Source organism: Heptranchias perlo, chromosome 35 (assembly GCF_035084215.1).
Source record: "Heptranchias perlo isolate sHepPer1 chromosome 35, sHepPer1.hap1, whole genome shotgun sequence".
In the NCBI taxonomy this organism is placed as follows: Eukaryota; Metazoa; Chordata; class Chondrichthyes; order Hexanchiformes; family Hexanchidae; genus Heptranchias; species Heptranchias perlo.
The window spans coordinates 20,576,124-20,603,364 of record NC_090359.1 but is presented as its reverse complement, the minus strand read 5'-3'; the positions used below and the strand labels follow the sequence as shown (position 1 = coordinate 20,603,364).

At 48.2% G+C, this 27,241-nt stretch overlaps 1 protein-coding gene across 4 annotated transcripts in view; it reads left to right on the top strand.

Annotated features, from left to right (window-relative positions):
• The window catches only part of gps2 (G protein pathway suppressor 2), a 48,447-nt gene extending 27,404 nt beyond the window's left edge, over positions 1-21,043 (top strand). For all 4 annotated transcript variants that reach the window (XM_067972047.1, XM_067972049.1, XM_067972046.1 and 1 more), the window contains exons 8-11: positions 14,825-14,911; positions 16,780-16,859; positions 19,615-19,698; positions 20,861-21,043. In XM_067972047.1, the coding sequence (XP_067828148.1) occupies positions 14,825-14,911; positions 16,780-16,859; positions 19,615-19,698; positions 20,861-20,944 (335 nt within the window). In that variant the 3' untranslated portion in view covers positions 20,945-21,043. The remainder of the gene's footprint in view (positions 1-14,824; positions 14,912-16,779; positions 16,860-19,614; positions 19,699-20,860) is intronic.
• Positions 21,044-27,241: the final 6,198 nt, after the last annotated feature.

Below are 27,241 nucleotides of genomic sequence, written 5' to 3'. Positions count from 1 at the left end.
CGCTGTACATTGTTACACGGAGTGTCCTACGCACACTGTACATTGTTACACGGAGCGTCCTACACACTCTGTACATTGTTACACGGAGCGTCCGACACACGCTGTACATTGTTACACGGAGTGTCCTACACACACTGTACATTGTTACACGGAGCGTCCTACACACACTGTACATTGTTACAGGGAGTATCCTACACACTGTACATTGTTACACTGAGTGTCCTACGCACACTGTACATTGTTACACTGAGTGTCCTACACACGCTGTACATTGTTACACTGAGCGTCCTACACACACTGTACATTGTTGCACGGAGTGTCCTACACACGCTGTACATTGTTACACAGAGTGTCCTACACACACTGTACATTGTTACACGGAGTGTCCCACAAACGCTGTACATTGTTACAGGGAGTATCCGACACACACTGTACATTGTTACACGGAGTGTCCTACACACACTGTACATTGTTACACGGAGTGTCCTACACACGCTGTACATTGTTACTGGGAGTATCCGACACACACTGTACATTGTTACACGGAGTGTCCTACGCACACTGTACATTGTTACACGGAGTGTCCTACACACTGTACATTGTTACACGGAGTGTCCTACACACGCTGTACATTGTTACACGGAGTGTCCTACACACGCTGTACATTGTTACACGGAGTGTCCTACACACTGTACATTGTTACACGGAGTGTCCTACACACGCTGTACATTGTTACACGGAGTGTCCTACACACGCTGTACATTGTTACACGGAGTGTCCTACACACACTGTACATTGTTACACGGAGTGTCCTACACACACTGTACATTGTTACACGGAGCGTCCTACACACGCTGTACATTGTTACACGGAGTGTCCTACACACGCTGTACATTGTTCCACTGAGTGTCCTACACACGCTGTACATTGTTACACGGAGTGTCCTACACACGCTGTACATTGTTACACGGAGTGTCCTACACACACTGTACATTGTTACACGGAGTGTCCTACACACACTGTACATTGTTACACGGAGTATCCTACGCACACTGTACATTGTTACACGGAGTGTCCTACGCACAATGTACATTGTTACAGGGAGTATCCTGCACACACTGTACATTGTTACACGGAGTGTCCTACACACGCTGTACATTGTTACATGGACTGTCCTACACACTGTGTACATTGTTACACGGAGTGTCCTACACACACTGTACATTGTTACACGGAGTGTCCTACACACACTGTACATTGTTACACGGAGCGTTCTACACACGCTGTGCATTGTTACACGGAGCGTCCGACACACACTGTACATTGTTACACGGAGCGTCCTACACACACTGTACATTGTTACACGGAGCGTTCTACACACGCTGTACATTGTTACACAGAGTGTCCTACACACGCTGTACATTGTTACACGGAGTGTCCTACACACGCTGTACATTGTTACACGGAGTGTCCTACACACACTGTACATTGTTACACGGAGTATCCTACACACACTGTACATTGTTACACGGAGTGTCCTACACACGCTGTACATTGTTACACGGAGTGTCCTACACACGCTGTACATTGTTGCACGGAGTGTCCTACACACACTGTACATTGTTGCACGGAGTGTCCTACACACTGTGTACATTGTTACACGGAGTGTCCTACACACTGTGTACATTGTTACACGGAGTGTCCTACACACTGTGTACATTGTTACACGGAGTGTCCTACACACTGTGTACATTGTTACACGGAGTGTCCTACACACTGTGTACATTGTTACACGGAGTGTCCTACACACTGTGTACATTGTTACACGGAGTGTCCTACACACTGTGTACATTGTGACACGGAGTGTCCTACACACTGTGTACATTGTTACACGGAGTGTCCTACACACACTGTACATTGTTACACGGAGTGTCCTACACACACTGTACATTGTTACACAGAGTGTCCTACACACTGTGTACATTGTTACACGGAGTGTCCTACACACTGTGTACATTGTTACACGGAGTGTCCTACACACTGTGTACATTGTTACACGGAGTGTCCTACACACACTGTACATTGTTACACGGAGTGTCCTACACACACTGTACATTGTTACACGGAGTGTCCTACACACACTGTACATTGTTACAGGGAGTATCCTACACACATTGTACATTGTTACACGGAGTGTCCTACACACGCTGTACATTGTTACACGGACTGTCCTACACACACTGTACATTGTTACACACAGTGTCGTACGCACGCTGTACATTGTTACACGGAGTGTCCTACACACGCTGTACATTGTTACACGGAGTGTCCGACGCACGCTGTACATTGTTACACGGAGTGTCCTATGCACACTACATTGTTACACGGAGTGTCCTACACACGCTGTACATTGTTACACGGAGTGTCCTACACACGCTGTACATTGTTACACGGAGTGTCCTACGCACGCTGTACATTGTTACACGGAGTGTCCTACACACACTGTACATTGTTACACGGAGTGTCCTACGCACACTGTACATTGTTACAGGGAGTATCCTACACACACTGTACATTGTTACACGGAGTGTCCTACACACGCTGTACATTGTTACACGGACTGTCCTACACACTGTGTACATTGTTACACGGAGTGTCCTACACACACTGTACATTGTTACACGGAGTGTCCTACACACACTGTCCATTGTTACACGGAGTGTCCGACGCACGCTGTACATTGTTACACGGAGCGTCCGACACACACTGCACATTGTTACACGGAGTGTCCTACGCACGCTGTACATTGTTACACGGAGTGTCCTGCACACGCTGTACATTGTTACACGGAGTGTCCTACGCACGCTGTACATTGTTACACGGAGTGTCCTACGCACACTGTACATTGTTACACGGAGTGTCCTACACACGCTGTACATTGTTACACGGAATGTCCTACACACACTGTACATTGTTACACGGAGTGACCTACACACACTGTACATTGTTACACGGAGTGTCCTACACACGCTGTACATTGTTACACGGAGTGTCCTACACACACTGGACATTGTTACACGGAGTGTCCTACACACTGTACATTGTTACACGGAGTGTCCTACGCACGCTGTACATTGTTACACGGAGTGTCCTACACACACTGTACATTGTTACACGGAGTGTCCTACACACACTGTACATTGTTACACTGAGTGTCCTACACACGCTGTACATTGTTACACTGAGTGTCCTACGCACGCTGTACATTGTTACACTGAGTGTCCTATGCACACTGTACATTGTTACACGGAGTGTCCGACGCACACTGTACATTGTTACACGGAGTGTCCTACACACGCTGTACATTGTGACACTGAGTGTCCTATGCACACTGTACATTGTTACACGGAGCGTGCTACACACACTGTACATTGTTCCACGGAGTGTCCTACACACACTGTACATTGTTACACGGAGTGTCCTACACACACTGTACTTTGTTACACGGAGTGTCCTACGCACGCTGTACATTGTTACACGGAGTGTCCTACACACGCTGTACATTGTTACACGGAGTGTCCTACGCACGCTGTACATTGTTACACGGAGTGTCCTACACACACTGTACATTGTTACACGGAGTGTCCTACGCACACTGTACATTGTTACAGGGAGTATCCTACACACACTGTACATTGTTACACGGAGTGTCCTACACACGCTGTACATTGTGACACGGACTGTCCTACACACTGTGTACATTGTTACACGGAGTGTCCTACACACACTGTACATTGTTACACGGAGTGTCCTACACACACTGTCCATTGTTACACGGAGTGTCCGACGCACGCTGTACATTGTTACACGGAGCGTCCTACACACACTGTACATTGTTACACGGAGTGTCCTACGCACGCTGTACATTGTTACACGGAGTGTCCTGCACACGCTGTACATTGTTACACGGAGTGTCCTACGCACGCTGTACATTGTTACACGGAGCGTCCTACACACACTGTACATTGTTACACGGAGTGTCCGACGCACACTGTACATTGTTACACGGAGTGTCCTACACACACTGTACATTGTTACACAGAGGGTCCAACACACACTGTACATTGTTACACGGAGTGTCCTACACACACTGTACATTGTTACACGGAGTGTCCTACACACTCTGTACATTGTTACAGGGAGTATCCTACACACACTGTACATTGTTACACGGAGTGTCCTACACACACTGTACATTGTTACACGGAGTATCCTACACACACTGTACATTGTGACACGGAGTGTCCTACACACACTGTACATTGTTACACGGAGTGTCCGACACACGCTGTACATTGTTGCACGGAGTGTCCTACACACGATGTACATTGTTACACGGAGTGTCCTACACACTGTACATTGTTACACGGAGTGTCCTACACACACTGTACATTTTTACACGGAGTGTCCTACACACGCTGTACATTGTTACACGGAGTGTCCTACACACACTGTACATTGTTACACAGAGGGTCCTACACACACTGTACATTGTTACACGGAGCGTCCTACACACGCTGTACATTGTTACACGGAGTGTCCGACACACGCTGTACATTGTTACACGGAGTGTCCTACACACGCTGTACATTGTTACACGGAGTGTCCTACACACGCTGTACATTGTTACACGGAGTGTCCTACACACACTGTACATTGTTACACGGAGTGTCCTACACACACTGTACATTGTTACACGGAGTATCCTACACACACTGTACATTGTTACACGGAGTGTCCTACGCACACTGTGCATTGTTACAGGGAGTATCCTGCACACACTGTACATTGTTACACGGAGTGTCCTACACACGCTGTACATTGTTACACGGAGTGTCCTACACACACTGTACATTGTTACACGGAGCGTCCTACACACACTGTACATTGTTACACGGAGCGTCCTACACACGCTGTACATTGTTACACGGAGCGTCCTACACACACTGTACATTGTTACACGGAGTGTCCTACACACGCTGTACATTGTTACAGGGAGTATCCGACACACACTGTACATTGTTACACGGAGTGTCCTACACACACTGTACATTGTTACACGGAGTGTCCTACACACGCTGTACATTGTTACAGGGAGTATCCAACACACACTGTACATTGTTACACGGAGTGTCCTACACACACTGTACATTGTTACACGGAGTATCCTACACACACAGTACATTATTACATGGAGTGTCCGACACACACTGTACATTGTTACACTGAGTATCCTACGCACACTGTACATTGTTACACCGAGTGTCCTACACACGCTGTACATTGTTACACGGAGTGTCCTACACACGCTGTACATTGTTACAGGGAGTATCCGACACACACTGTACATTGTTACACGGAGTGTCCTACGCACACTGTACATTGTTACACGGAGTGTCCTACACACGCTGTACATTGTTACACGGAGTGTCCTACACACGCTGTACATTGTTACACGGAGTGTCCTACACACACTGTACATTGTTACACGGAGTGTCCTACACACACTGTACATTGTTACACGGAGTATCCTACACACACTGTACATTATTACACGGAGTGTCCTACACACACTGTACATTGTTACACTGAGTGTCCTACGCACACTGTACATTGTTACACTGAGTGTCCTACACACGCTGTACATTGTTACACGGAGTGTCCTACACACGCTGTACATTGTTACAGGGAGTATCCTACACACACTGTACATTGTTACACTGAGTGTCCTACACACGCTGTACATTGTTACACTGAGCGTCCTACACACACTGTACATTGTTGCACGGAGTGTCCTACACACGCTGTACATTGTTGCACGGAGTGTCCTACACACACTGTACATTGTTACACGGAGTGTCCTACACACGCTGTACATTGTTACAGGGAGTATCCTACACACACTGTACATTGTTACACGGAGTGTCCTACACACACTGTACATTGTTACACGGAGTATCCTACACACACTGTACATTATTACACGGAGTGTCCTACACACACTGTACATTGTTACACGGAGTATCCTACACACGCTGTACATTGTTACACGGAGTGTCCTACACACACTGTACATTGTTACACGGAGTATCCTACACACACTGTACATTGTTACACGGAGTGTCCTACACACACTGTACATTGTTACACGGAGTATCCTACACACACTGTACATTGTTACACGGAGTGTCCTACACACACTGTACATTGTTACACGGAGTATCCTACACACACTGTACATTGTTACACGGAGTGTCCTACACACGCTGTACATTGCTACACGGAGTGTCCGACACACGCTGTACATTGTTACACGGAGTGTCCTACACACTGTACATTGTTACACGGAGTGTCCTACACACGCTGTACATTGTTACACGGAGTGTCCTACACACGCTGTACATTGTTACACGGAGTGTCCTACACACGCTGTACATTGTTACACGGAGTGTCCTACACACACTGTACATTGTTACACGGAGCGTCCTACACACACTGTACATTGTTACACGGAGCGTCCTACACACGCTGTACATTGTTACACGGAGTGTCCTACACACGCTGTACATTGTTCCACTGAGTGTCCTACACACGCTGTACATTGTTACACGGAGTGTCCTACACACGCTGTACATTGTTACACGGAGTGTCCTACACACACTGTACATTGTTACACGGAGTGTCCTACACACACTGTACATTGTTACACGGAGTATCCTACACACACTGTACATTGTTACACGGAGTGTCCTACGCACACTGTACATTGTTACAGGGAGTATCCTGCACACACTGTACATTGTTACACGGAGTGTCCTACACACGCTGTACATTGTTACATGGACTGTCCTACACACTGTGTACATTGTTACACGGAGTGTCCTACACACACTGTACATTGTTACACGGAGTGTCCTACACACACTGTACATTGTTACACGGAGCGTTCTACACACGCTGTGCATTGTTACACGGAGCGTCCTACACACACTGTACATTGTTACACGGAGCGTCCTACACACACTGTACATTGTTACACGGAGCGTTCTACACACGCTGTACATTGTTACACAGAGTGTCCTACACACGCTGTACATTGTTACACGGAGTGTCCTACACACGCTGTACATTGTTACACGGAGTGTCCTACACACACTGTACATTGTTACACGGAGTATCCTACACACACTGTACATTGTTACACGGAGTGTCCTACACACGCTGTACATTGTTACACGGAGTGTCCTACACACGCTGTACATTGTTACACGGAGTGTCCTACACACACTGTACATTGTTGCACGGAGTGTCCTACACACTGTGTACATTGTTACACGGAGTGTCCTACACACTGTGTACATTGTTACACGGAGTGTCCTACACACTGTGTACATTGTTACACGGAGTGTCCTACACACTGTGTACATTGTTACACGGAGTGTCCTGCACACTGTGTACATTGTTACACGGAGTGTCCTACACACACTGTACATTGTTACACGGAGCGTTCTACACACGCTGTGCATTGTTACACGGAGCGTCCTACACACACTGTACATTGTTACACGGAGCGTCCTACACACACTGTACATTGTTACACGGAGCGTTCTACACACGCTGTACATTGTTACACAGAGTGTCCTACACACGCTGTACATTGTTACACGGAGTGTCCTACACACGCTGTACATTGTTACACGGAGTGTCCTACACACACTGTACATTGTTACACGGAGTGTCCTACACACGCTGTACATTGTTACACGGAGTGTCCTACACACGCTGTACATTGTTGCACGGAGTGTCCTACACACACTGTACATTGTTGCACGGAGTGTCCTACACACTGTGTACATTGTTACACGGAGTGTCCTACACACTGTGTACATTGTTACACGGAGTGTCCTACACACTGTGTACATTGTTACACGGAGTGTCCTACACACTGTGTACATTGTTACACGGAGTGTCCTACACACTGTGTACATTGTTACACGGAGTGTCCTACACACTGTGTACATTGTTACACGGAGTGTCCTACACACTGTGTACATTGTTACACGGAGTGTCCTACACACACTGTACATTGTTACACGGAGTGTCCTACACACTGTGTACATTGTTACACGGAGTGTCCTACACACTGTGTACATTGTTACACGGAGTGTCCTACACACACTGTACATTGTTACACGGAGTGTCCTACACACACTGTACATTGTTACACGGAGTGTCCTACACACACTGTACATTGTTACAGGGAGTGTCCTACACACATTGTACATTGTTACACGGAGTGTCCTACACACGCTGTACATTGTTACACGGACTGTCCTACACACACTGTACATTGTTACACACAGTGTCGTACGCACGCTGTACATTGTTACACGGAGTGTCCTACACACGCTGTACATTGTTACACGGAGTGTCCTACACACGCTGTACATTGTTACACGGAGTGTCCTATGCACACTACATTGTTACACGGAGTGTCCTACACACGCTGTACATTGTTACACGGAGTGTCCGACGCACACTGTACATTGTTACACGGAGTGTCCTACACACGCTGTACATTGTTACACGGAGTGTCCTACGCACGCTGTACATTGTTACACGGAGTGTCCTACACACACTGTACATTGTTACACGGAGTGTCCTACGCACACTGTACATTGTTACAGGGAGTATCCTACACACACTGTACATTGTTACACGGAGTGTCCTACACACGCTGTACATTGTTACACGGACTGTCCTACACACTGTGTACATTGTTACACGGAGTGTCCTACACACACTGTACATTGTTACACGGAGTGTCCTACACACACTGTCCATTGTTACACGGAGTGTCCGACGCACGCTGTACATTGTTACACGGAGCGTCCGACACACACTGCACATTGTTACACGGAGTGTCCTACGCACGCTGTACATTGTTACACGGAGTGTCCTGCACACGCTGTGCATTGTTACACGGAGTGTCCTACGCACGCTGTACATTGTTACACGGAGTGTCCTACGCACACTGTACATTGTTACACGGAGTGTCCTACACACGCTGTACATTGTTACACGGAATGTCCTACACACACTGTACATTGTTACACGGAGTGTCCTACACACACTGTACATTGTTACACGGAGTGTCCTACACACGCTGTACATTGTTACACGGAGTGTCCTACACACACTGTACATTGTTACACGGAGTGTCCTACACACTGTACATTGTTACACGGAGTGTCCTACGCACGCTGTACATTGTTACACGGAGTGTCCTACACACACTGTACATTGTTACACGGAGTGTCCTACACACACTGTACATTGTTACACTGAGTGTCCTACACACGCTGTACATTGTTACACTGAGTGTCCTATGCACACTGTACATTGTTACACGGAGCGTCCTACACACACTGTACATTGTTACACGGAGTGTCCGACGCACACTGTACATTGTTACACGGAGTGTCCTACACACGCTGTACATTGTTACACTGAGTGTCCGATGCACACTGTACATTGTTACACGGAGCGTGCTACACACACTGTACATTGTTACACGGAGTGTCCTACACACACTGTACATTGTTACACGGAGTGTCCTACACACACTGTACATTGTTACACGGAGTGTCCTACGCACGCTGTACATTGTTACACGGAGTGTCCTACACACGCTGTACATTGTTACACGGAGTGTCCTACGCACGCTGTACATTGTTACACGGAGTGTCCTACACACACTGTACATTGTTACACGGAGTGTCCTACGCACACTGTACATTGTTACAGGGAGTATCCTACACACACTGTACATTGTTACACGGAGTGTCCTACACACGCTGTACATTGTTACACGGACTGTCCTACACACGCTGTACATTGTTACACGGAGTGTCCTGCACACGCTGTACATTGTTACACGGAGTGTCCTATGCACGCTGTACATTGTTACACGGAGTGTCCTATGCACACTGTACATTGTTACACGGAGTGTCCTACACACGCTGTACATTGTTACACGGAGTGTCCTACACACGCTGTACATTGTTACACGGAGTGTCCTACACACACTGTACATTGTTACACGGAGTGTCCTACACACTGTACATTGTTACACTGAGTGTCCTACGCACGCTGTACATTGTTACACGGAGTGTCCTACACACACTGTACATTGTTACACGGAGTGTCCTACACACGCTGTACATTGTTACACTGAGTGTCCTATGCACACTGTACATTGTTACACGGAGCGTCCTACACACACTGTACATTGTTACACGGAGTGTCCGACGCACACTGTACATTGTTACACGGAGTGTCCTACACACACTGTACATTGTTACACAGAGGGTCCAACACACACTGTACATTGTTACACGGAGTGTCCTACACACACTGTACATTGTTACACGGAGTGTCCTACACACGCTGTACATTGTAACAGGGAGTATCCTACACACACTGTACATTGTTACACGGAGTGTCCTACACACACTGTACATTGTTACACGGAGTATCCTACACACACTGTACATTGTTACACGGAGTGTCCTACACACACTGTACATTGTTACACGGAGTGTCCTACACACGCTGTACATTGTTGCACGGAGTGTCCTACACACGCTGTACATTGTTACACGGAGTGTCCTACACACTGTACATTGTTACACGGAGTGTCCTACACACACTGTACATTTTTACACGGAGTGTCCTACACACGCTGTACATTGTTACACGGAGTGTCCTACACACACTGTACATTGTTACACAGAGGGTCCTACACACACTGTACATTGTTACACGGAGCGTCCTACACACGCTGTACATTGTTACACGGAGTGTCCGACACACACTGTACATTGTTACACGGAGTGTCCTACACACTGTACATTGTTACACGGAGTGTCCTACACACGCTGTACATTGTTACACGGAGTGTCCTACACACGCTGTACATTGTTACACGGAGTGTCCTACACACGCTGTACATTGTTACACGGAGTGTCCTACACACACTGTACATTGTTACACGGAGTATCCTACACACACTGTACATTGTTACACGGAGTGTCCTACACACACTGTACATTGTTACACGGAGTGTCCTACGCACACTGTACATTGTTACAGGGAGTATCCTGCACACGCTGTACATTGTTACACGGAGTGTCCTACACACGCTGTACATTGTTACACGGAGTGTCCTACACACACTGTACATTGTTACACGGAGCGTCCTACACACACTGTACATTGTTACACGGAGCGTCCTACACACGCTGTACATTGTTACACGGAGCGTCCTACACACACTGTACATTGTTACACGGAGTGTCCTACACACGCTGTACATTGTTACAGGGAGTATCCGACACACACTGTACATTGTTACACGGAGTGTCCTACACACACTGTACATTGTTACACGGAGTGTCCTACACACGCTGTACATTGTTACAGGGAGTATCCAACACACACTGTACATTGTTACACGGAGTGTCCTACACACACTGTACATTGTTACACGGAGTATCCTACACACACAGTACATTATTACATGGAGTGTCCGACACACACTGTACATTGTTACACTGAGTATCCTACGCACACTGTACATTGTTACACCGAGTGTCCTACACACGCTGTACATTGTTACACGGAGCGTCCTACACACACTGTACATTGTTACACGGAGCGTCCTACACACACTGTACATTGTTACACGGAGTGTCCTACACACGCTGTACATTGTTACAGGGAGTATCCGACACACACTGTACATTGTTACACGGAGTGTCCTACACACACTGTACATTGTTACACGGAGTGTCCTACGCACACTGTACATTGTTACACGGAGTGTCCTACACACGCTGTACATTGTTACACGGAGTGTCCTACACACGCTGTACATTGTTACACGGAGTGTCCTACACACACTGTACATTGTTACACGGAGTGTCCTACACACACTGTACATTGTTACACGGAGTATCCTACACACACTGTACATTATTACACGGAGTGTCCTACACACACTGTACATTGTTACACTGAGTGTCCTACGCACACTGTACATTGTTACACTGAGTGTCCTACACACGCTGTACATTGTTACACGGAGTGTCCTACACACGCTGTACATTGTTACAGGGAGTATCCTACACACACTGTACATTGTTACACTGAGTGTCCTACACACGCTGTACATTGTTACACTGAGCGTCCTACACACACTGTACATTGTTGCACGGAGTGTCCTACACACGCTGTACATTGTTGCACGGAGTGTCCTACACACACTGTACATTGTTACACGGAGTGTCCTACACACGCTGTACATTGTTACAGGGAGTATCCTACACACACTGTACATTGTTACACGGAGTGTCCTACACACACTGTACATTGTTACACGGAGTATCCTACACACACTGTACATTATTACACGGAGTGTCCTACACACTGTACATTGTTACACGGAGTGTCCTACACACGCTGTACATTGTTACACGGAGTGTCCTACACACGCTGTACATTGTTACACGGAGTGTCCTACACACTGTACATTGTTACACGGAGTGTCCTACACACGCTGTACATTGTTACACGGAGTGTCCTACACACGCTGTACATTGTTACACGGAGTGTCCTACACACACTGTACATTGTTACACGGAGTGTCCTACACACACTGTACATTGTTACACGGAGCGTCCTACACACGCTGTACATTGTTACACGGAGCGTCCTACACACGCTGTACATTGTTCCACTGAGTGTCCTACACACGCTGTACATTGTTACACGGAGTGTCCTACACACGCTGTACATTGTTACACGGAGTGTCCTACACACACTGTACATTGTTACACGGAGTGTCCTACACACACTGTACATTGTTACACGGAGTGTCCTACGCACACTGTACATTGTTACAGGGAGTATCCTGCACACACTGTACATTGTTACACGGAGTGTCCTACACACGCTGTACATTGTTACATGGACTGTCCTACACACTGTGTACATTGTTACACGGAGTGTCCTACACACACTGTACATTGTTACACGGAGTGTCCTACACACACTGTACATTGTTACACGGAGCGTTCTACACACGCTGTGCATTGTTACACGGAGCGTCCTACACACACTGTACATTGTTACACGGAGCGTCCTACACACACTGTACATTGTTACACGGAGCGTTCTACACACGCTGTACATTGTTACACAGAGTGTCCTACACACGCTGTACATTGTTACACGGAGTGTCCTACACACGCTGTACATTGTTACACGGAGTGTCCTACACACACTGTACATTGTTACACGGAGTGTCCGACGCACGCTGTACATTGTTACACGGAGCGTCCTACACACGCTGTACATTGTTACACGGAGTGTCCTACGCACGCTGTACATTGTTACACGGAGTGTCCTGCACACGCTGTACATTGTTACACGGAGTGTCCTACGCACGCTGTACATTGTTACACGGAGTGTCCTATGCACACTGTACATTGTTACACGGAGTGTCCTACACACGCTGTACATTGTTACACGGAATGTCCTACACACACTGTACATTGTTACACGGAGTGTCCTACACACACTGTACATTGTTACACGGAGTGTCCTACACACGCTGTACATTGTTACACGGAGTGTCCTACACACACTGTACATTGTTACACGGAGTGTCCTACACACTGTACATTGTTACACTGAGTGTCCTACGCACGCTGTACATTGTTACACGGAGTGTCCTACACACACTGTACATTGTTACACGGAGTGTCCTACACACGCTGTACATTGTTACACTGAGTGTCCTACACACGCTGTACATTGTTACACTGAGTGTCCTATGCACACTGTACATTGTTACACGGAGCGTCCTACACACACTGTACATTGTTACACGGAGTGTCCGACGCACACTGTACATTGTTACACGGAGTGTCCTACACACGCTGTACATTGTTACACTGAGTGTCCTATGCACACTGTACATTGTTACACGGAGCGTGCTACACACACTGTACATTGTTACACGGAGTGTCCTACACACACTGTACATTGTTACACGGAGTGTCCTACACACACTGTACATTGTTACACGGAGTGTCCTACACACACTGTACATTGTTACACGGAGTGTCCTACGCACACTGTACATTGTTGCACGGAGTGTCCTACACACACTGTACATTGTTACACAGAGTGTCCTACGCACACTGTACATTGTTACACGGAGCGTCCTACGCACACTGTACATTGTTACACGGAGCGTCCTACGCACACTGTACATTGTTACCAAGATTATTCCCTATGGTGCCTCGGCCAGTGCCCACTTATGACGTGCGAGCCCAGCTGGTGAATATCGGCAACTGTTCAGTCACTGAGAAACATCGCAGATCAGCCCCATCCTTTCCTCTCCCACGAGGGAACATTCCACAGCGGGGTGACCGGTCAAGATCTGAATTTTGACCCCTGTTCAGGAGCACTGACGTCAGCCGCACCCTGTATTGCCGTCTCCTTTCCGTGGGTTCAATTAGTTCCCCTCCACATGGTCTTTGTGGCCCAAGAGGGTGGACAGAGCTCTCCCTCGTTCCCGTCCACTTGTGGCCACTGAGTCGTCGGGGGGAGGTTATTGCGATGGTTCATGAAGTGGTTTGTAACAGGGCGGTGGGTTTAAAAAAGGATTAACGGTCCTCATTTGTTCTTTTTTCAGGGCCTTCAGCTTTCCAGGCAATGTCTGCTTACCTTCCACATCAGCAGACTGCCTACTCAGTCCATGGACACTTTACCCCCCAACAAGGTAAGGAGCTCTCTGCGTCAGAGAGCCAGAAGCTTGTTCTAACTGCTGCGCTTCGCTGGTATCGTCCCTATTCACCTGTTGGCGTGACTTGATTGGCACCGGCTGCCCTTGACCAGGTGCACACCTTCACCGTCAGACGGCTATTCGACCGTGAAGGGGGTTCGCGACCCGAGCCCGGTCCCGTCGCCAGCCTTGCAGCCGTATTCGCGCGGGCATTTTCCCGCAGGAGTCCCCGGCAACCGTCGGGATCAGGAACCCCGGCTCCGATGTTCCCCCTTCCCTAGCCCGGGGACGCCCTGCGGGGGCTGTTGTGGCCACCCGGGCTGCTCCACTCCTCTCCGCCCCCGAGTCACGCTGGCGTGAGCCGGGGTGCGCTTTGGCCTCTGCTGGCTGCTTCCCAGCACTTTGACCCAAGAACATGTTCTTTGTGGGTGGTCCTTGGCGGCATTTGGCCAGGGGGGGCATTGCAGCCTATCCCGAAGATGTCCCATGGGATCTTGCTGCGTGTACTGTACAGCGCACCGCTGTTAGGAAAGAGCTTGCCTTCATGTAGCGGCTGATCACGTCCTCAAGTTGTCCCTAAAAATTCTCATATCCAAAATGCAGTCACTATTGTGCAGATGTCCAGCAGCAGAGTCCTGCCAGCAGCACTGAGATAAATGACCAATTAATCTTTTTTTTTTAGTGATGTTGGTTGAGGGGTAAATATTGGCCCCAGGACACCAGGCAGAACTCAGTTGCTCTTCTTCAAATAATGGCCGTGGGATCTTTTGCATCCACCTGAGAGGCTCAGACGGGGCCTGGGTTTAATGTCTCATCCGAAAGGCGGCACCTCCAACGGTGCTGCACTCCCTCAGTGCAGGCGCTGGGAGTTTCGGCCTGGATTATGTGCTCAAATCTCCGGAGCGGGGACACTATTCGAAGAAGAGCAGGGGAGTTCTCTCCAGTGTCCTGGCCAATATTTATTCCTTCACCAACATTACTGGGAAAAAAAACAGATGATCTGGTCATTATCATGTTGCTGTTTGTGGGATCTTGCTGTGCACAAATCGGCTGCCACATTTCCTACATTACAACAGTGACTACACTTCAGAAAGTACTTCATTAGTTGTAAAGCGCTTTGGGACGTCCTGAGGTTGCGAAAGGCGCCATATAAATGCAAGTCTTCCTTTCCCAAAGGGACTGGCCTGCCTCCAGTACCTTGTCCACTTGGCAGTTATTGATTCGAGAGCAGGACAATGAATGCGATCACTTGTCTATCTACACACACACTCGCACGTACACACACACGTACACCACACACACGCACGTACACACACACGCACGTACACACACACGCACGCGCACATACACACACGCGCACATACACACACGCGCACGTACGCACACACGCGCACGTACACACATGCGCACGTACACACACACACACGCGCACGTACACACACACACACACGCGCGCACGTACACACACACACACACGCGCACGTACATATCTACACTCACGAACATATACACACACACACACAAGTACATATATACACGTGTATATACACACACCTCTATACACACATATACACACACCTCTATGCACACATATACACATACTTATACACTTTCCAGCAAGTGTCACTGTATCTTGATCGGCAGTGGGAACTCTGGCTGATTTTCCCTCTAACCAGTTGAGATACTGAGACCAGATGTGATGCATTGAATGTGTATTTGCCGAGATGGGTACACCTCTCATCGATCTATAAGTAAAGTTACCGGCTGATGAACTTGTCACCTTAGCATTGATGTGTTGCTCTGTTCAGATTCTTCTGAGAGATGGTCCATATTCTAATCCATATTTTCCTATCTCTTAATTACAGCCTTCATTCCCCCAACTACAGCAATTCCGCTGCAGAAACAACTGGAACACGCAAACCAGCAGTCAGGATTCACCGATTCTGTACGTAGTCCCACTCTCCTCTTTCTCACAACAGCATTCAATACGTTCAGGTTCAGACAAGCCCCTCAATCCAAGCCCAAGGTTCCTTAACATCAAACTATTCCCATTGTATAGAATCCCACTGGACCAAACCCCCTCCCATTGTACAGAATCCCACTGGACCAAACCCCCTCCCATTGTACAGAATCCCACTGGACCAAACCCCCTCCCATTGTACAGATTCCCAATGGACCAAACCCCCTCCCACTGTACAGAATCCCACTGGACCAAACCCCCTCCCATTGTATAGAATCCCAATGGACCAAACCCCCTCCCATTGTACAGAATCCCACTGGACCAAACCCCCTCCCATTGTATAGAATCCCAATGGACCAAACCCCCTCCCATTGTACAGATTCCCAATGGACCAAACCCCCTCCCATTGTATAGAATCCCACTGGACCAAACCCCCTCCCATTGTATAGAATCCCACTGGACCAAACCCCCTCCCATTGTACAGAATCCCAATGGACCAAACCCCCTCCCACTGCACAGATTCCCACTGGACCAAACCCCCTCCCATTGTACAGATTCCCACTGGACCAAACCCCCTCCCATTGTACAGATTCCCACTGGACCAAACCCCCTCCCATTGTACAGAATCCCAATGGACCAAACCCCCTCCCACTGCACAGATTCCCACTGGACCAAACCCCCTCCCATTCACTCCCATTGTATAGAATCCCAATGGACCAAACCCCCTCCCATTGTACAGAATCCCAATGGACCAAACCCCCTCCCATTGTATAGAATCCCAATGGACCAAACCCCCTCCCATTGTACAGATTCCCACTGGACCAAACCCCCTCCCATTGTACAGATTCCCACTGGACCAAACCCCCTCCCATTGTATAGAATCCCAATGGACCAAACCCCCTCCCATTGTACAGATTCCCACTGGACCAAACCCCCTCCCATTGTACAGATTCCCAATGGACCAAACCCCCTCCCATTGTACAGAATCCCACTGGACCAAACCCCCTCCCATTGTACAGAATCCCACTGGACCAAACCCCCTCCCATTGTACAGATTCCCAATGGACCAAACCCCCTCCCACTGTACAGAATCCCACTGGACCAAACCCCCTCCCATTGTATAGAATCCCAATGGACCAAACCCCCTCCCATTGTACAGAATCCCACTGGACCAAACCCCCTCCCATTGTATAGAATCCCAATGGACCAAACCCCCTCCCATTGTACAGATTCCCAATGGACCAAACCCCCTCCCATTGTATAGAATCCCACTGGACCAAACCCCCTCCCATTGTATAGAATCCCACTGGACCAAACCCCCTCCCATTGTACAGAATCCCAATGGACCAAACCCCCTCCCACTGCACAGATTCCCACTGGACCAAACCCCCTCCCATTGTACAGATTCCCACTGGACCAAACCCCCTCCCATTGTACAGATTCCCACTGGACCAAACCCCCTCCCATTGTACAGAATCCCAATGGACCAAACCCCCTCCCACTGCACAGATTCCCACTGGACCAAACCCCCTCCCATTCACTCCCATTGTATAGAATCCCAATGGACCAAACCCCCTCCCATTGTACAGAATCCCAATGGACCAAACCCCCTCCCATTGTATAGAATCCCAATGGACCAAACCCCCTCCCATTGTACAGATTCCCACTGGACCAAACCCCCTCCCATTGTACAGATTCCCACTGGACCAAACCCCCTCCCATTGTATAGAATCCCAATGGACCAAACCCCCTCCCATTGTACAGATTCCCACTGGACCAAACCCCCTCCCATTGTACAGATTCCCAATGGACCAAACCCCCTCCCATTGTATAGAATCCCACTGGACCAAACCCCCTCCCATTGTACAGAATCCCACTGGACCAAACCCCCTCCCATTGTATAGAATCCCACTGGACCAAACCCCCTCCCACTGTACAGAATCCCACTGGACCAAACCTCCTCCCATTGTACAGATTCCCACTGGACCAAACTCCCTCCCACTGTACAGAATCCCACTGGACCAAACCCCCTCCCACTGTACAGATTCCCAATGGACCAAACCCCCTCCCATTGTACAGAATCCCACTGGACCAAACCCCCTCCCATTGTACAGATTCCCAATGGACCAAACCCCCTCCCATTGTATAGATTCCCAATGGACCAAACCCCTTCCCATTCACTCCCACTGTACAGAATCCCAATGGACCAAACCCCCTCCCATTGTACAGATTCCCAATGGACCAAACCCCTTCCTATTGTACAGATTCCCAATGGACCAAACCCCTTCCTATTCTCTCCCACTGTACAGAATCCCAATGGACCAAACCCCTTCCCATTCACTCCCACTGTACAGAATCCCAATGGACCAAACCCCCTCCCATTGTACAGATTCCCAATGGACCAAACCCCTTCCCATTCACTCCCACTGTACAGAATCCCAATGGACCAAACCCCCTCCCATTGTACAGAATCCCACTGGACCAAACCCCCTCCCATTGTACAGATTCCCAATGGACCAAACCCCTTCCTATTCTCTCCCACTGTACAGAATCCCAATGGACCAAACCCCCTCCCATTCACTCCCATTGTACACAATCCCATATAAACCTGTTACACTCACTCTTGGAATGGCACAGCTTCATGCTTTCAGACTGGCCACCTGCTTTGGGGAGTTAACGCACTCCCTATTGCTGTTCCAGTATCAATGATGTTTCTCCTTCTCCTTCTCATGTCCTCCAGGCCGGATTAGCCTACGTCCACCCACAGAGGCCAGCGTCCCCTGGGGGCTTCACGCACGGGACCCCGCCTCAGCAAGCCCTCCCGGTGAGTGGATGGAGAGAGAGTTTGTGGGAGCCGGCATGTTGCCAAGGGGTTTGCTGATACCACTCGTCATCATTTGCTGGGGGGTGCAGCTCAGAGAGACCGGCAGCAGGGCTGGTGGGGGAACTGGGAGCTGTCACACTGGTACAGTACGGACGCTCGTCAGAGGTTATTGTTCAGGCAGCGTAGAGGGGGCGTAACACTGCAGCTAATGTGTGCTGGAGCTAACCTGCCCTGGGAGTGTTTGATGGGACAGTGTAGAGGGAGCTTTACTCTGTATCTAACCCTGTACCTGCCCTGGGAGTGTTTGATGGGACAGTGTAGAGGGAGCTTTACTCTGTATCTAACCCTGTACCTGCCCTGGGAGTGTTTGATGGGACAGTGTAGAGGGAGCTTTACTCTGTATCTAACCCGTGCTGTACCTGACCCTGGGAGTGTTTGATGGGACAGTGTAGAGGGAGCTTTACTCTGTATCTAACCCGTGCTGTACCTGCCCTGGGAGTGTTTGATGGGACAGTGTAGAGGGAGCTTTACTCTGTATCTAACCCGTGCTGTACCTGCCCTGGGAGTGTTTGATGGGACAGTGTAGAGGGAGCTTTACTCTGTATCTAACCTGTGCTGTACCTGCCCTGGGAGTGTTTGATGGGACAGTGTAGAGGGAGCTTTACTCTGTATCTAACCCTGTACCTGCCCTGGGAGTGTTTGATGGGACAGTGTAGAGGGAGCTTTACTCTGTATCTAACCCGTGTTGTACCTGCCCTGGGAGTGTTTGATGGGACAGTGTAGAGGGAGCTTTACTCTGTATCTAACCCTGTACCTGCCCTGGGAGTGTTTGATGGGACAGTGTAGAGGGAGCTTTACTCTGTATCTAACCCTGTACCTGCCCTGGGAGTGTTTGATGGGACAGTGTAGAGGGAGCTTTACTCTGTATCTAACCCCGTATTGTACCTGCCCTAGGAATGTTTGATGGGACAGTATAGAGGGAGCTTTACTCTCTACATCTCATTGGGGTGTACTTCAGTTAAAAAATCAAGGATGCTTGTATAAGACTAAGACATAAGGGAGCAATGGTAACTTAGTCTCGATCTGTAGCCGCTGTTTCTCACTGGTGATGCATGACGTCGGGATCATTTCCCACTAAAATCTTTCCTTGTGTTTTTCCCAGACTGGATTCCAAGCGACGAGTCAGGCAGCTCCCCGTCATGCGTACCTACAGCACAGTCAGGGCCAGCGCTTCTACCACCAGTAAACCCCCCCAGCCCTGGAAAAACTACTGTCACCACCCCCCCTTGCTCCACCTCCGCTGCTCCAAGTAAGGGAGTGGGGGGGGGGTGGGGAAGAAAATCATCAAACCATCGCATTGAAGAGTGATGCCGTGTGCCTCCGTGAATTGTCAAAGTTATCCCTTCCTCTTGTATACGTAAAATTTGTCTCTCGTAAGTTATCTCCGTTTATAAACACAGTCGTGTAACTGGGAGAAACAAGCTGTGCGGAAGCTGGATCGCAGCGATAGGCGGTGAAATGTGGGAGGTGTGCAGCTCGCCCTGCGTTCAGTTTCTGGTCCAGTGACGAGCCTGTGTGCCGGCAGATCTCTGGCTGAGGTTGCTGAAATATTATTCCTCGATGGACTGGAGTCTGAGTAACCGAAGATTTTGGATGTTTTTTTTTTTTTTGCCGTCGTATAGGAGTAGCATTTGAGGCTGGAGTGCCGTGCAAAATCTCCCTCCGCCGCCCAGGACCCGTTCCGGGATTCACTCCGCGTGTTTCTCCTTTGCTGAAGTACAGTTCCACGGGCACCCTGAGGAACCCAAAGTTTTCTCGCCTCGGCAGGGTTCCAGCTGTGTGGCGGGCGCTGGGTCTTGTCCGCACTTTGCCTGGAGGGTCAGCGGATGGTGACCTGCGGTGCAAACCCTGTGCTGGTTTGACCTGTGAGTCTGAGGCCAGTGATGGCGATCCCCTACTGCTGCCTTATGGTTCAGATCAACTGACTCTTGTCAGAATGTGAAAGAAAGACTTGCATTTATATAGCGCCTTTCACCCCCTCGGGACGTCCCAAAGCGCTTCACAGCCAATGAAGTACTTTTGAACTGCAGTCCCTGTTGTAATGTGGGGAAGGCAGCAGCCAATTTGCTCACAGCAAGCTCCCACAAACAGCAATAGATCAATGCCCGGATAATCTGTGGGGGCTTTTTTAAGCATTGGTTGAGGGATAAATATTGTCCAGGACACCAGGGAGAGCTCCTCTTCCAATAGTGGCCGTGGGATCTTTCACGTCCACCTGAGAGGGGCAGACGGGGCCTGGGTTTAACGTCTCATCCGAAAGACGGCACCTCTGACAGTGCAGCGCTCCCTCAGTGGTGGCACTGGGAGGGTCGGCCTGGGATTATGGGCTCAAGTCTCCATGACTCTTTGACTCAGAGGCGAGAGAGTGCGACCCACTGAACCAAGCCTGGCACTTAAAAGGAGTCGAATGCGGTCTGTATAGCCCAGTACCTCACTAGAAAGTGCATAAGGACATTGGACGGATTTGGCAAGAGACTTTAACACTACAGCGTTCTGGTCCGATGAAATGATTCTAGCGTTCTGGTCCGATGAAATGATTTTCCCCTCTGTAACGTATTTTAATGTTGTATTTATGTGCACCTTGAGCAACCTATTTTTACCATAAATGCTTCCTCGTCCAGATCGGACATCTTCAATTTTAATTTCTGACTCATATTTAGGGTAGACACTGGCACAAAACTGCCTACTAATTTGGCATTAAATTGGCAAACTCACTCAGAGAGGCCAATGGAACAAATGTTACACTGGTGCAGAAGGGGGCACACTTCTAAGGTTGTGGCTCAGTAACCTTGTTGAGCCAGAATAGGAGGGAGCTTTACCCTGTATCTAACCCGTGCTGTACCAGATGGGACAGTGTGGAGGGAGCTTTACCCTGTATCTACCCCGTGCTGTACCAGATGGGACAGTGTGGAGGGAGCTTTACTCTGTATCTAACCCTGTACCTGCCCTGGGAGTGTTTGATGGGACAGTGTAGAGGGAGCTTTACTCTGTATCTAACCCGTGCTGGACCTGCCCTGGGAGTGTTTGATGGGACAGTGTAGAGGGAGCTTTACTCTGTATCTAACCCCGTGCTGTACTTGCCCTGGGAGTGTTTGATGGGACAGTGTAGAGGGAGCTTTACTCTGTATCTAACCCGTGCTGTACCCGCCCTGGGAGTGTTTGATGGGACAGTGTAGAGGGAGCTTTACTCTGTATCTAACCCGTGCTGTACCTGCCCTGGGAGTGTTTGATGGGACACGGTGGTGCTTGAAACAGGAAGTGCTTCATTTCTCAGCACTGACACCTCTCACACTGATGAACAAAAAGTTCACCCCATGTGTTATACCTGAGTAATCAATGGTGTGGCATCAGATGTGCCCTTTGTGGGAATTAAATGGGTGCCTGCCAGAATTTCTAAATCATATTTCCCTCTCGTGGCACCAGAACTGAGCGTGTTGCTAACCTGGCCTTTTACTATCAGGGCAAACAAGTCATCGGCTCCGTTGCAGGTGACGACCAGTTTGTAGTGGTAATGACCCCATTGAGGAGATTAATTACCGCGCTCTGGTCTGTTGGGTGCCACTTGACATCAAGGCCGCACCAATTGGACCTACACTTCACACGCCTTGGGTGAGCTGTAAAATAACGCACAATGGGAATGCGGGAGCATGGTCAGATACCCCAAACATCTCTTGGAGGATTAAACCTGCCTCTCATTTTGTCTTTTGAATGAGTTGGAGAGCAGTCTGCTTGGATTTGTAATGTGGATGCGTAACTTTTAACAAAACGTTTATTTTCTACAAACGCTTCGAAATGTGGCTGCTTTGTTGCGATATTCTGAGTGAAATTAAATGTCAGTCTTCAAACTGAAAGCCTGTGTCCCTGTGCTTCCTGCTCGTCTCCAGCGTGGACTTTGGAACTGGTTGCACAGTGCGATTTATTGGGAAAATGGCACATGTGGCTCTCCTGGTGCTGAATGGACCAACTAGTGTCTTACTGAGGCGTTCAGTGCAGGAGGGGCCCGGACTCTCTTTTCATCGTGGGGTGAGCTGATCTCAGAGCAGCTGACTTCAGGGCCCGGGGTGGGGGTGGAAGAAATTCAGCTTCCACTTCTGATCGCTACCGAGTGGCTCGATCAGTGCAAGGAGAGAACATAGGAACAGGAGGAGGCCATTCAGCCCCTCGAGCCTGTTCTTCCATTCTATTAGATCATGGCTGATCTGTATCTTAACACCATTACCCGCCTTGGTTCTGTAACCCTGAATACCCTTACCTAACAAAAATCTATCAATCTCACTTTTTAAATTTTCAATTGACCCCCCAGCCTCCACAGCTTTTTGGGGGGAGAGAGTTCCAGATTTCCACTCCCCTTTGTGTGAAGAAGTGCTTCCTGACATCACCCCTGAACGGCCTGGCTCTAATTTTAAGGTTATGCCCCCTTGTTCTGGACTCCCCCCACTAGAGGAAATAGTTTCTCTCTATCGACCCTATCAAATCCTGTAATCATCTTAAACACCTCAATTAGATCACCCCTTAATCTTCTATATTTGAGGGAACACAAGCCTAGTCTGTGCAACCTGTCCTCATAATTTAACCCTTTTAGCCCCGGTATCATTCTAGTGAATCTGTGCTGCACCCCCTCCAAGGCCAATATATCCTTCCTGAGGTGCGGTGCCCAGAACTGAACGCAGTGCTCCAGATGGGGGTCTGACCAGGGCTTTATATAACTGTAGAATAACTTCCATCCCTTTGTATTCCAGCCCTCTTGAGATAAAGACCAACATTCCATTAGCCTTTTAAATTATTTTTTGTATCTGTTAACTAGCTTTTAGTGATTTCTGTACTTGGACCCCTCAATCTCTCTGCTCCTCCACAATTCCTAGCTTCTTGCCCTTTAGAAATTACTCTGATCTATCTTTCTTAGGTCCCAGGTGGATGACCTCACACTTCCCCACGTTGAACTCCATCTGCCGCGGTTTTGCCCACTCACTGAATCTATCAACGTCCCTCTGCAACTTTCTCCTCCCATCTACATTATTTACTGTGCCACCTCACCAACACTGGCAAAAGGTGGGAAGTGGGAATCAGAAGAGTATAATTTCAAAATTTGCAGATGACACCAAATCGGAGGGCGGTGGGGGGGGGGTTTAATTAATACAAAGCTAGAATGCATCAAAATGCAAGAAGGCATTAATAAATTTACAGAATGGGCATGTAATTGGCAAATGAATTTCAATATCGGTACACAAATCACAAAGTAGCGACGCAGGTTAATAAGGCCATAAAAAAAAAAGGCAAATCAAGCACTGGGGTTCAGTTCTCGAGGGATAGAACTGAGAAGCAGAGAAGTTATGTTAAACTTGTATAGAATCTTGGTTAGACCACACTTGGGAGTATTGTGCACAGTTCTGGTCTCTATTATAGAAAGGAGATAGGGGCATTGGAGATGGTGCAAAAGAGATTCACAAGGATGATACCAGGACTGAGGATATCCTTATCAGGGAAGGTTGAATAGGCTGGAGTTCATCCACATTATTTATGGCTCCCGGTCCGGGAACACCTCAATTTTAAAATTCTCATTTTAGTTTTCAAATCCTTCCATGGCGTCCTCCCCCCATCTCTGTAACCTCCTCCGAGATCTCTGCGCTCCTCCAATTCTGGCCTCTTGCACACCCGATTTTAATTGCTCTCCCATTGGCGGCCTTGCCTTCAGCTGCCTAGGCCCTAAGCTCTGGAATTCCCTTCCTAAACCTCTCTAACTCTCCGTCTTTAAGATGCCCCTTAAAACCTACCTCTTTGACGAAGCTTTTGGTCACCTGTCCTAATATCTCCTGATGCGGCTCGGTGTCAAATTTTGTTTGATAATCGCTCCTGTGAAACGTCTTGGGGATATTTTACTACATTAAAGGCGCTGTATAAATGCAAGTTGGGGGACACCACTGGTCACATCCTGCCAATTTGAGTACAGACCCATTAGCCCTACTCTCTGTCTCCTACCTCCTAATCAATTCCCTATTCAAGCCAATAGGCTGCCTCCAATTCCATGAGCTTTCATTTTTGTTAACAGGCTCTTCTATGAAACCTTATCGAATGCCTTCTGGAAGTCCATATAAACAACATCCATAGACACTCCCTTATCTATCACGTTTGTTATCTCCTCAAAAAATTCGACTAGTTTCGTTAGACGTGACCTACCCTTTACAAATCCACACTGGCTCTCTCTGATCAACTCCAATTTGTCCCAATGCTCAGTCAACTCTGTCCCTAATAACAAATTCTAGTAACTTCCCCACAACTGACGTTTGACTAATAGAAACCAAAATATTATGGGCCTCTCTCAAACAATGGAGCAACATTGGCAATTTTCCAATCCAAGGGGACAATTCCTGAATCGAGAGTTTTGGAAGACCATGACCAACGAATCAACAGGTCTTGTATTCTACCAAATACTTTTTTTTCCAACACCCCCCGCTGTTCAGTCAGTAGTTTTACCCTGTCGAGTGTCGATTTCTGCCTTACCTAAATTTAAAACCATGGTTCGTGACTCACCCATCTCCATCTCGAACCTAATATTGAATTCTATATTATTATAGATTTAATAGAATGGTTCCTGGAATGAGGGACTTCATTTATGTGGAGAGGCTGGGGTTGTTCTCCTTCGAGCAGAGAAGGTTGAGAGGAGATTTGATAGAAGTGTTCAAGATCACAACTGGTTTAAGATACGGTAAATAAAGAGAAACTGTTCCAATTAGCGGAAGGGTCGAGAACTAGAGGACACAGATTTAAGGGAATTACATACTTGCATACGAATTAAGAGCAGGAGTAGGCCATTCGGCCCCTCGAGCCTGCTCTGCCATTTGATAAGATCATGGCTGATCTGATTGTGACCTCAACCCTACTTTGGCAAAAGAATCAAAGGCAATGTGAGGAACGTAATAGGAGCAGGAGTAGGCCATAAGGCCCCTCGAGCCTGCTCCACCATTCAGTGAGATCATGGCTGATCTTCGACCTCAACTCCACTTTCCTGCCCGATCCCCAGGAAAAACTTTTTTACGCAGCGAGTAGTTATGATCTGGAATGCGCTGCCTGAAAGGGTGGTGGAAGCAGATTCAATCATGGCCTTCAAAAAGGAATCGGATAAATATTTGAAGGGAAAAAATTTGCAGGGCTACGGGGAAAGAGCTGGGGAATGGGACTAACTGGATTGCTCTGACAAAGAGCCTGCACAGGCTCGATGGGCCGAATCATGGCTGATCTTCTATCTTAACTCCACTTTCCCACCCTATCCCTTGATTCCCTTAGTGTCCAAATATCCATCGATCTCAGCCTTGAATATACTCAACGACTCAGCATCCACAGCCCTCGGGTAAAGAATTCCAAATATTCACAACCCTCCGAGTGAAGAAATTTTCCCTCAATGGACGACCCCTTACACTAGAGGTCATAGTCACAAGATAACGGTATAACTACTGTTTTTGCAACAAGCTTCTCTGATCTCTACGTT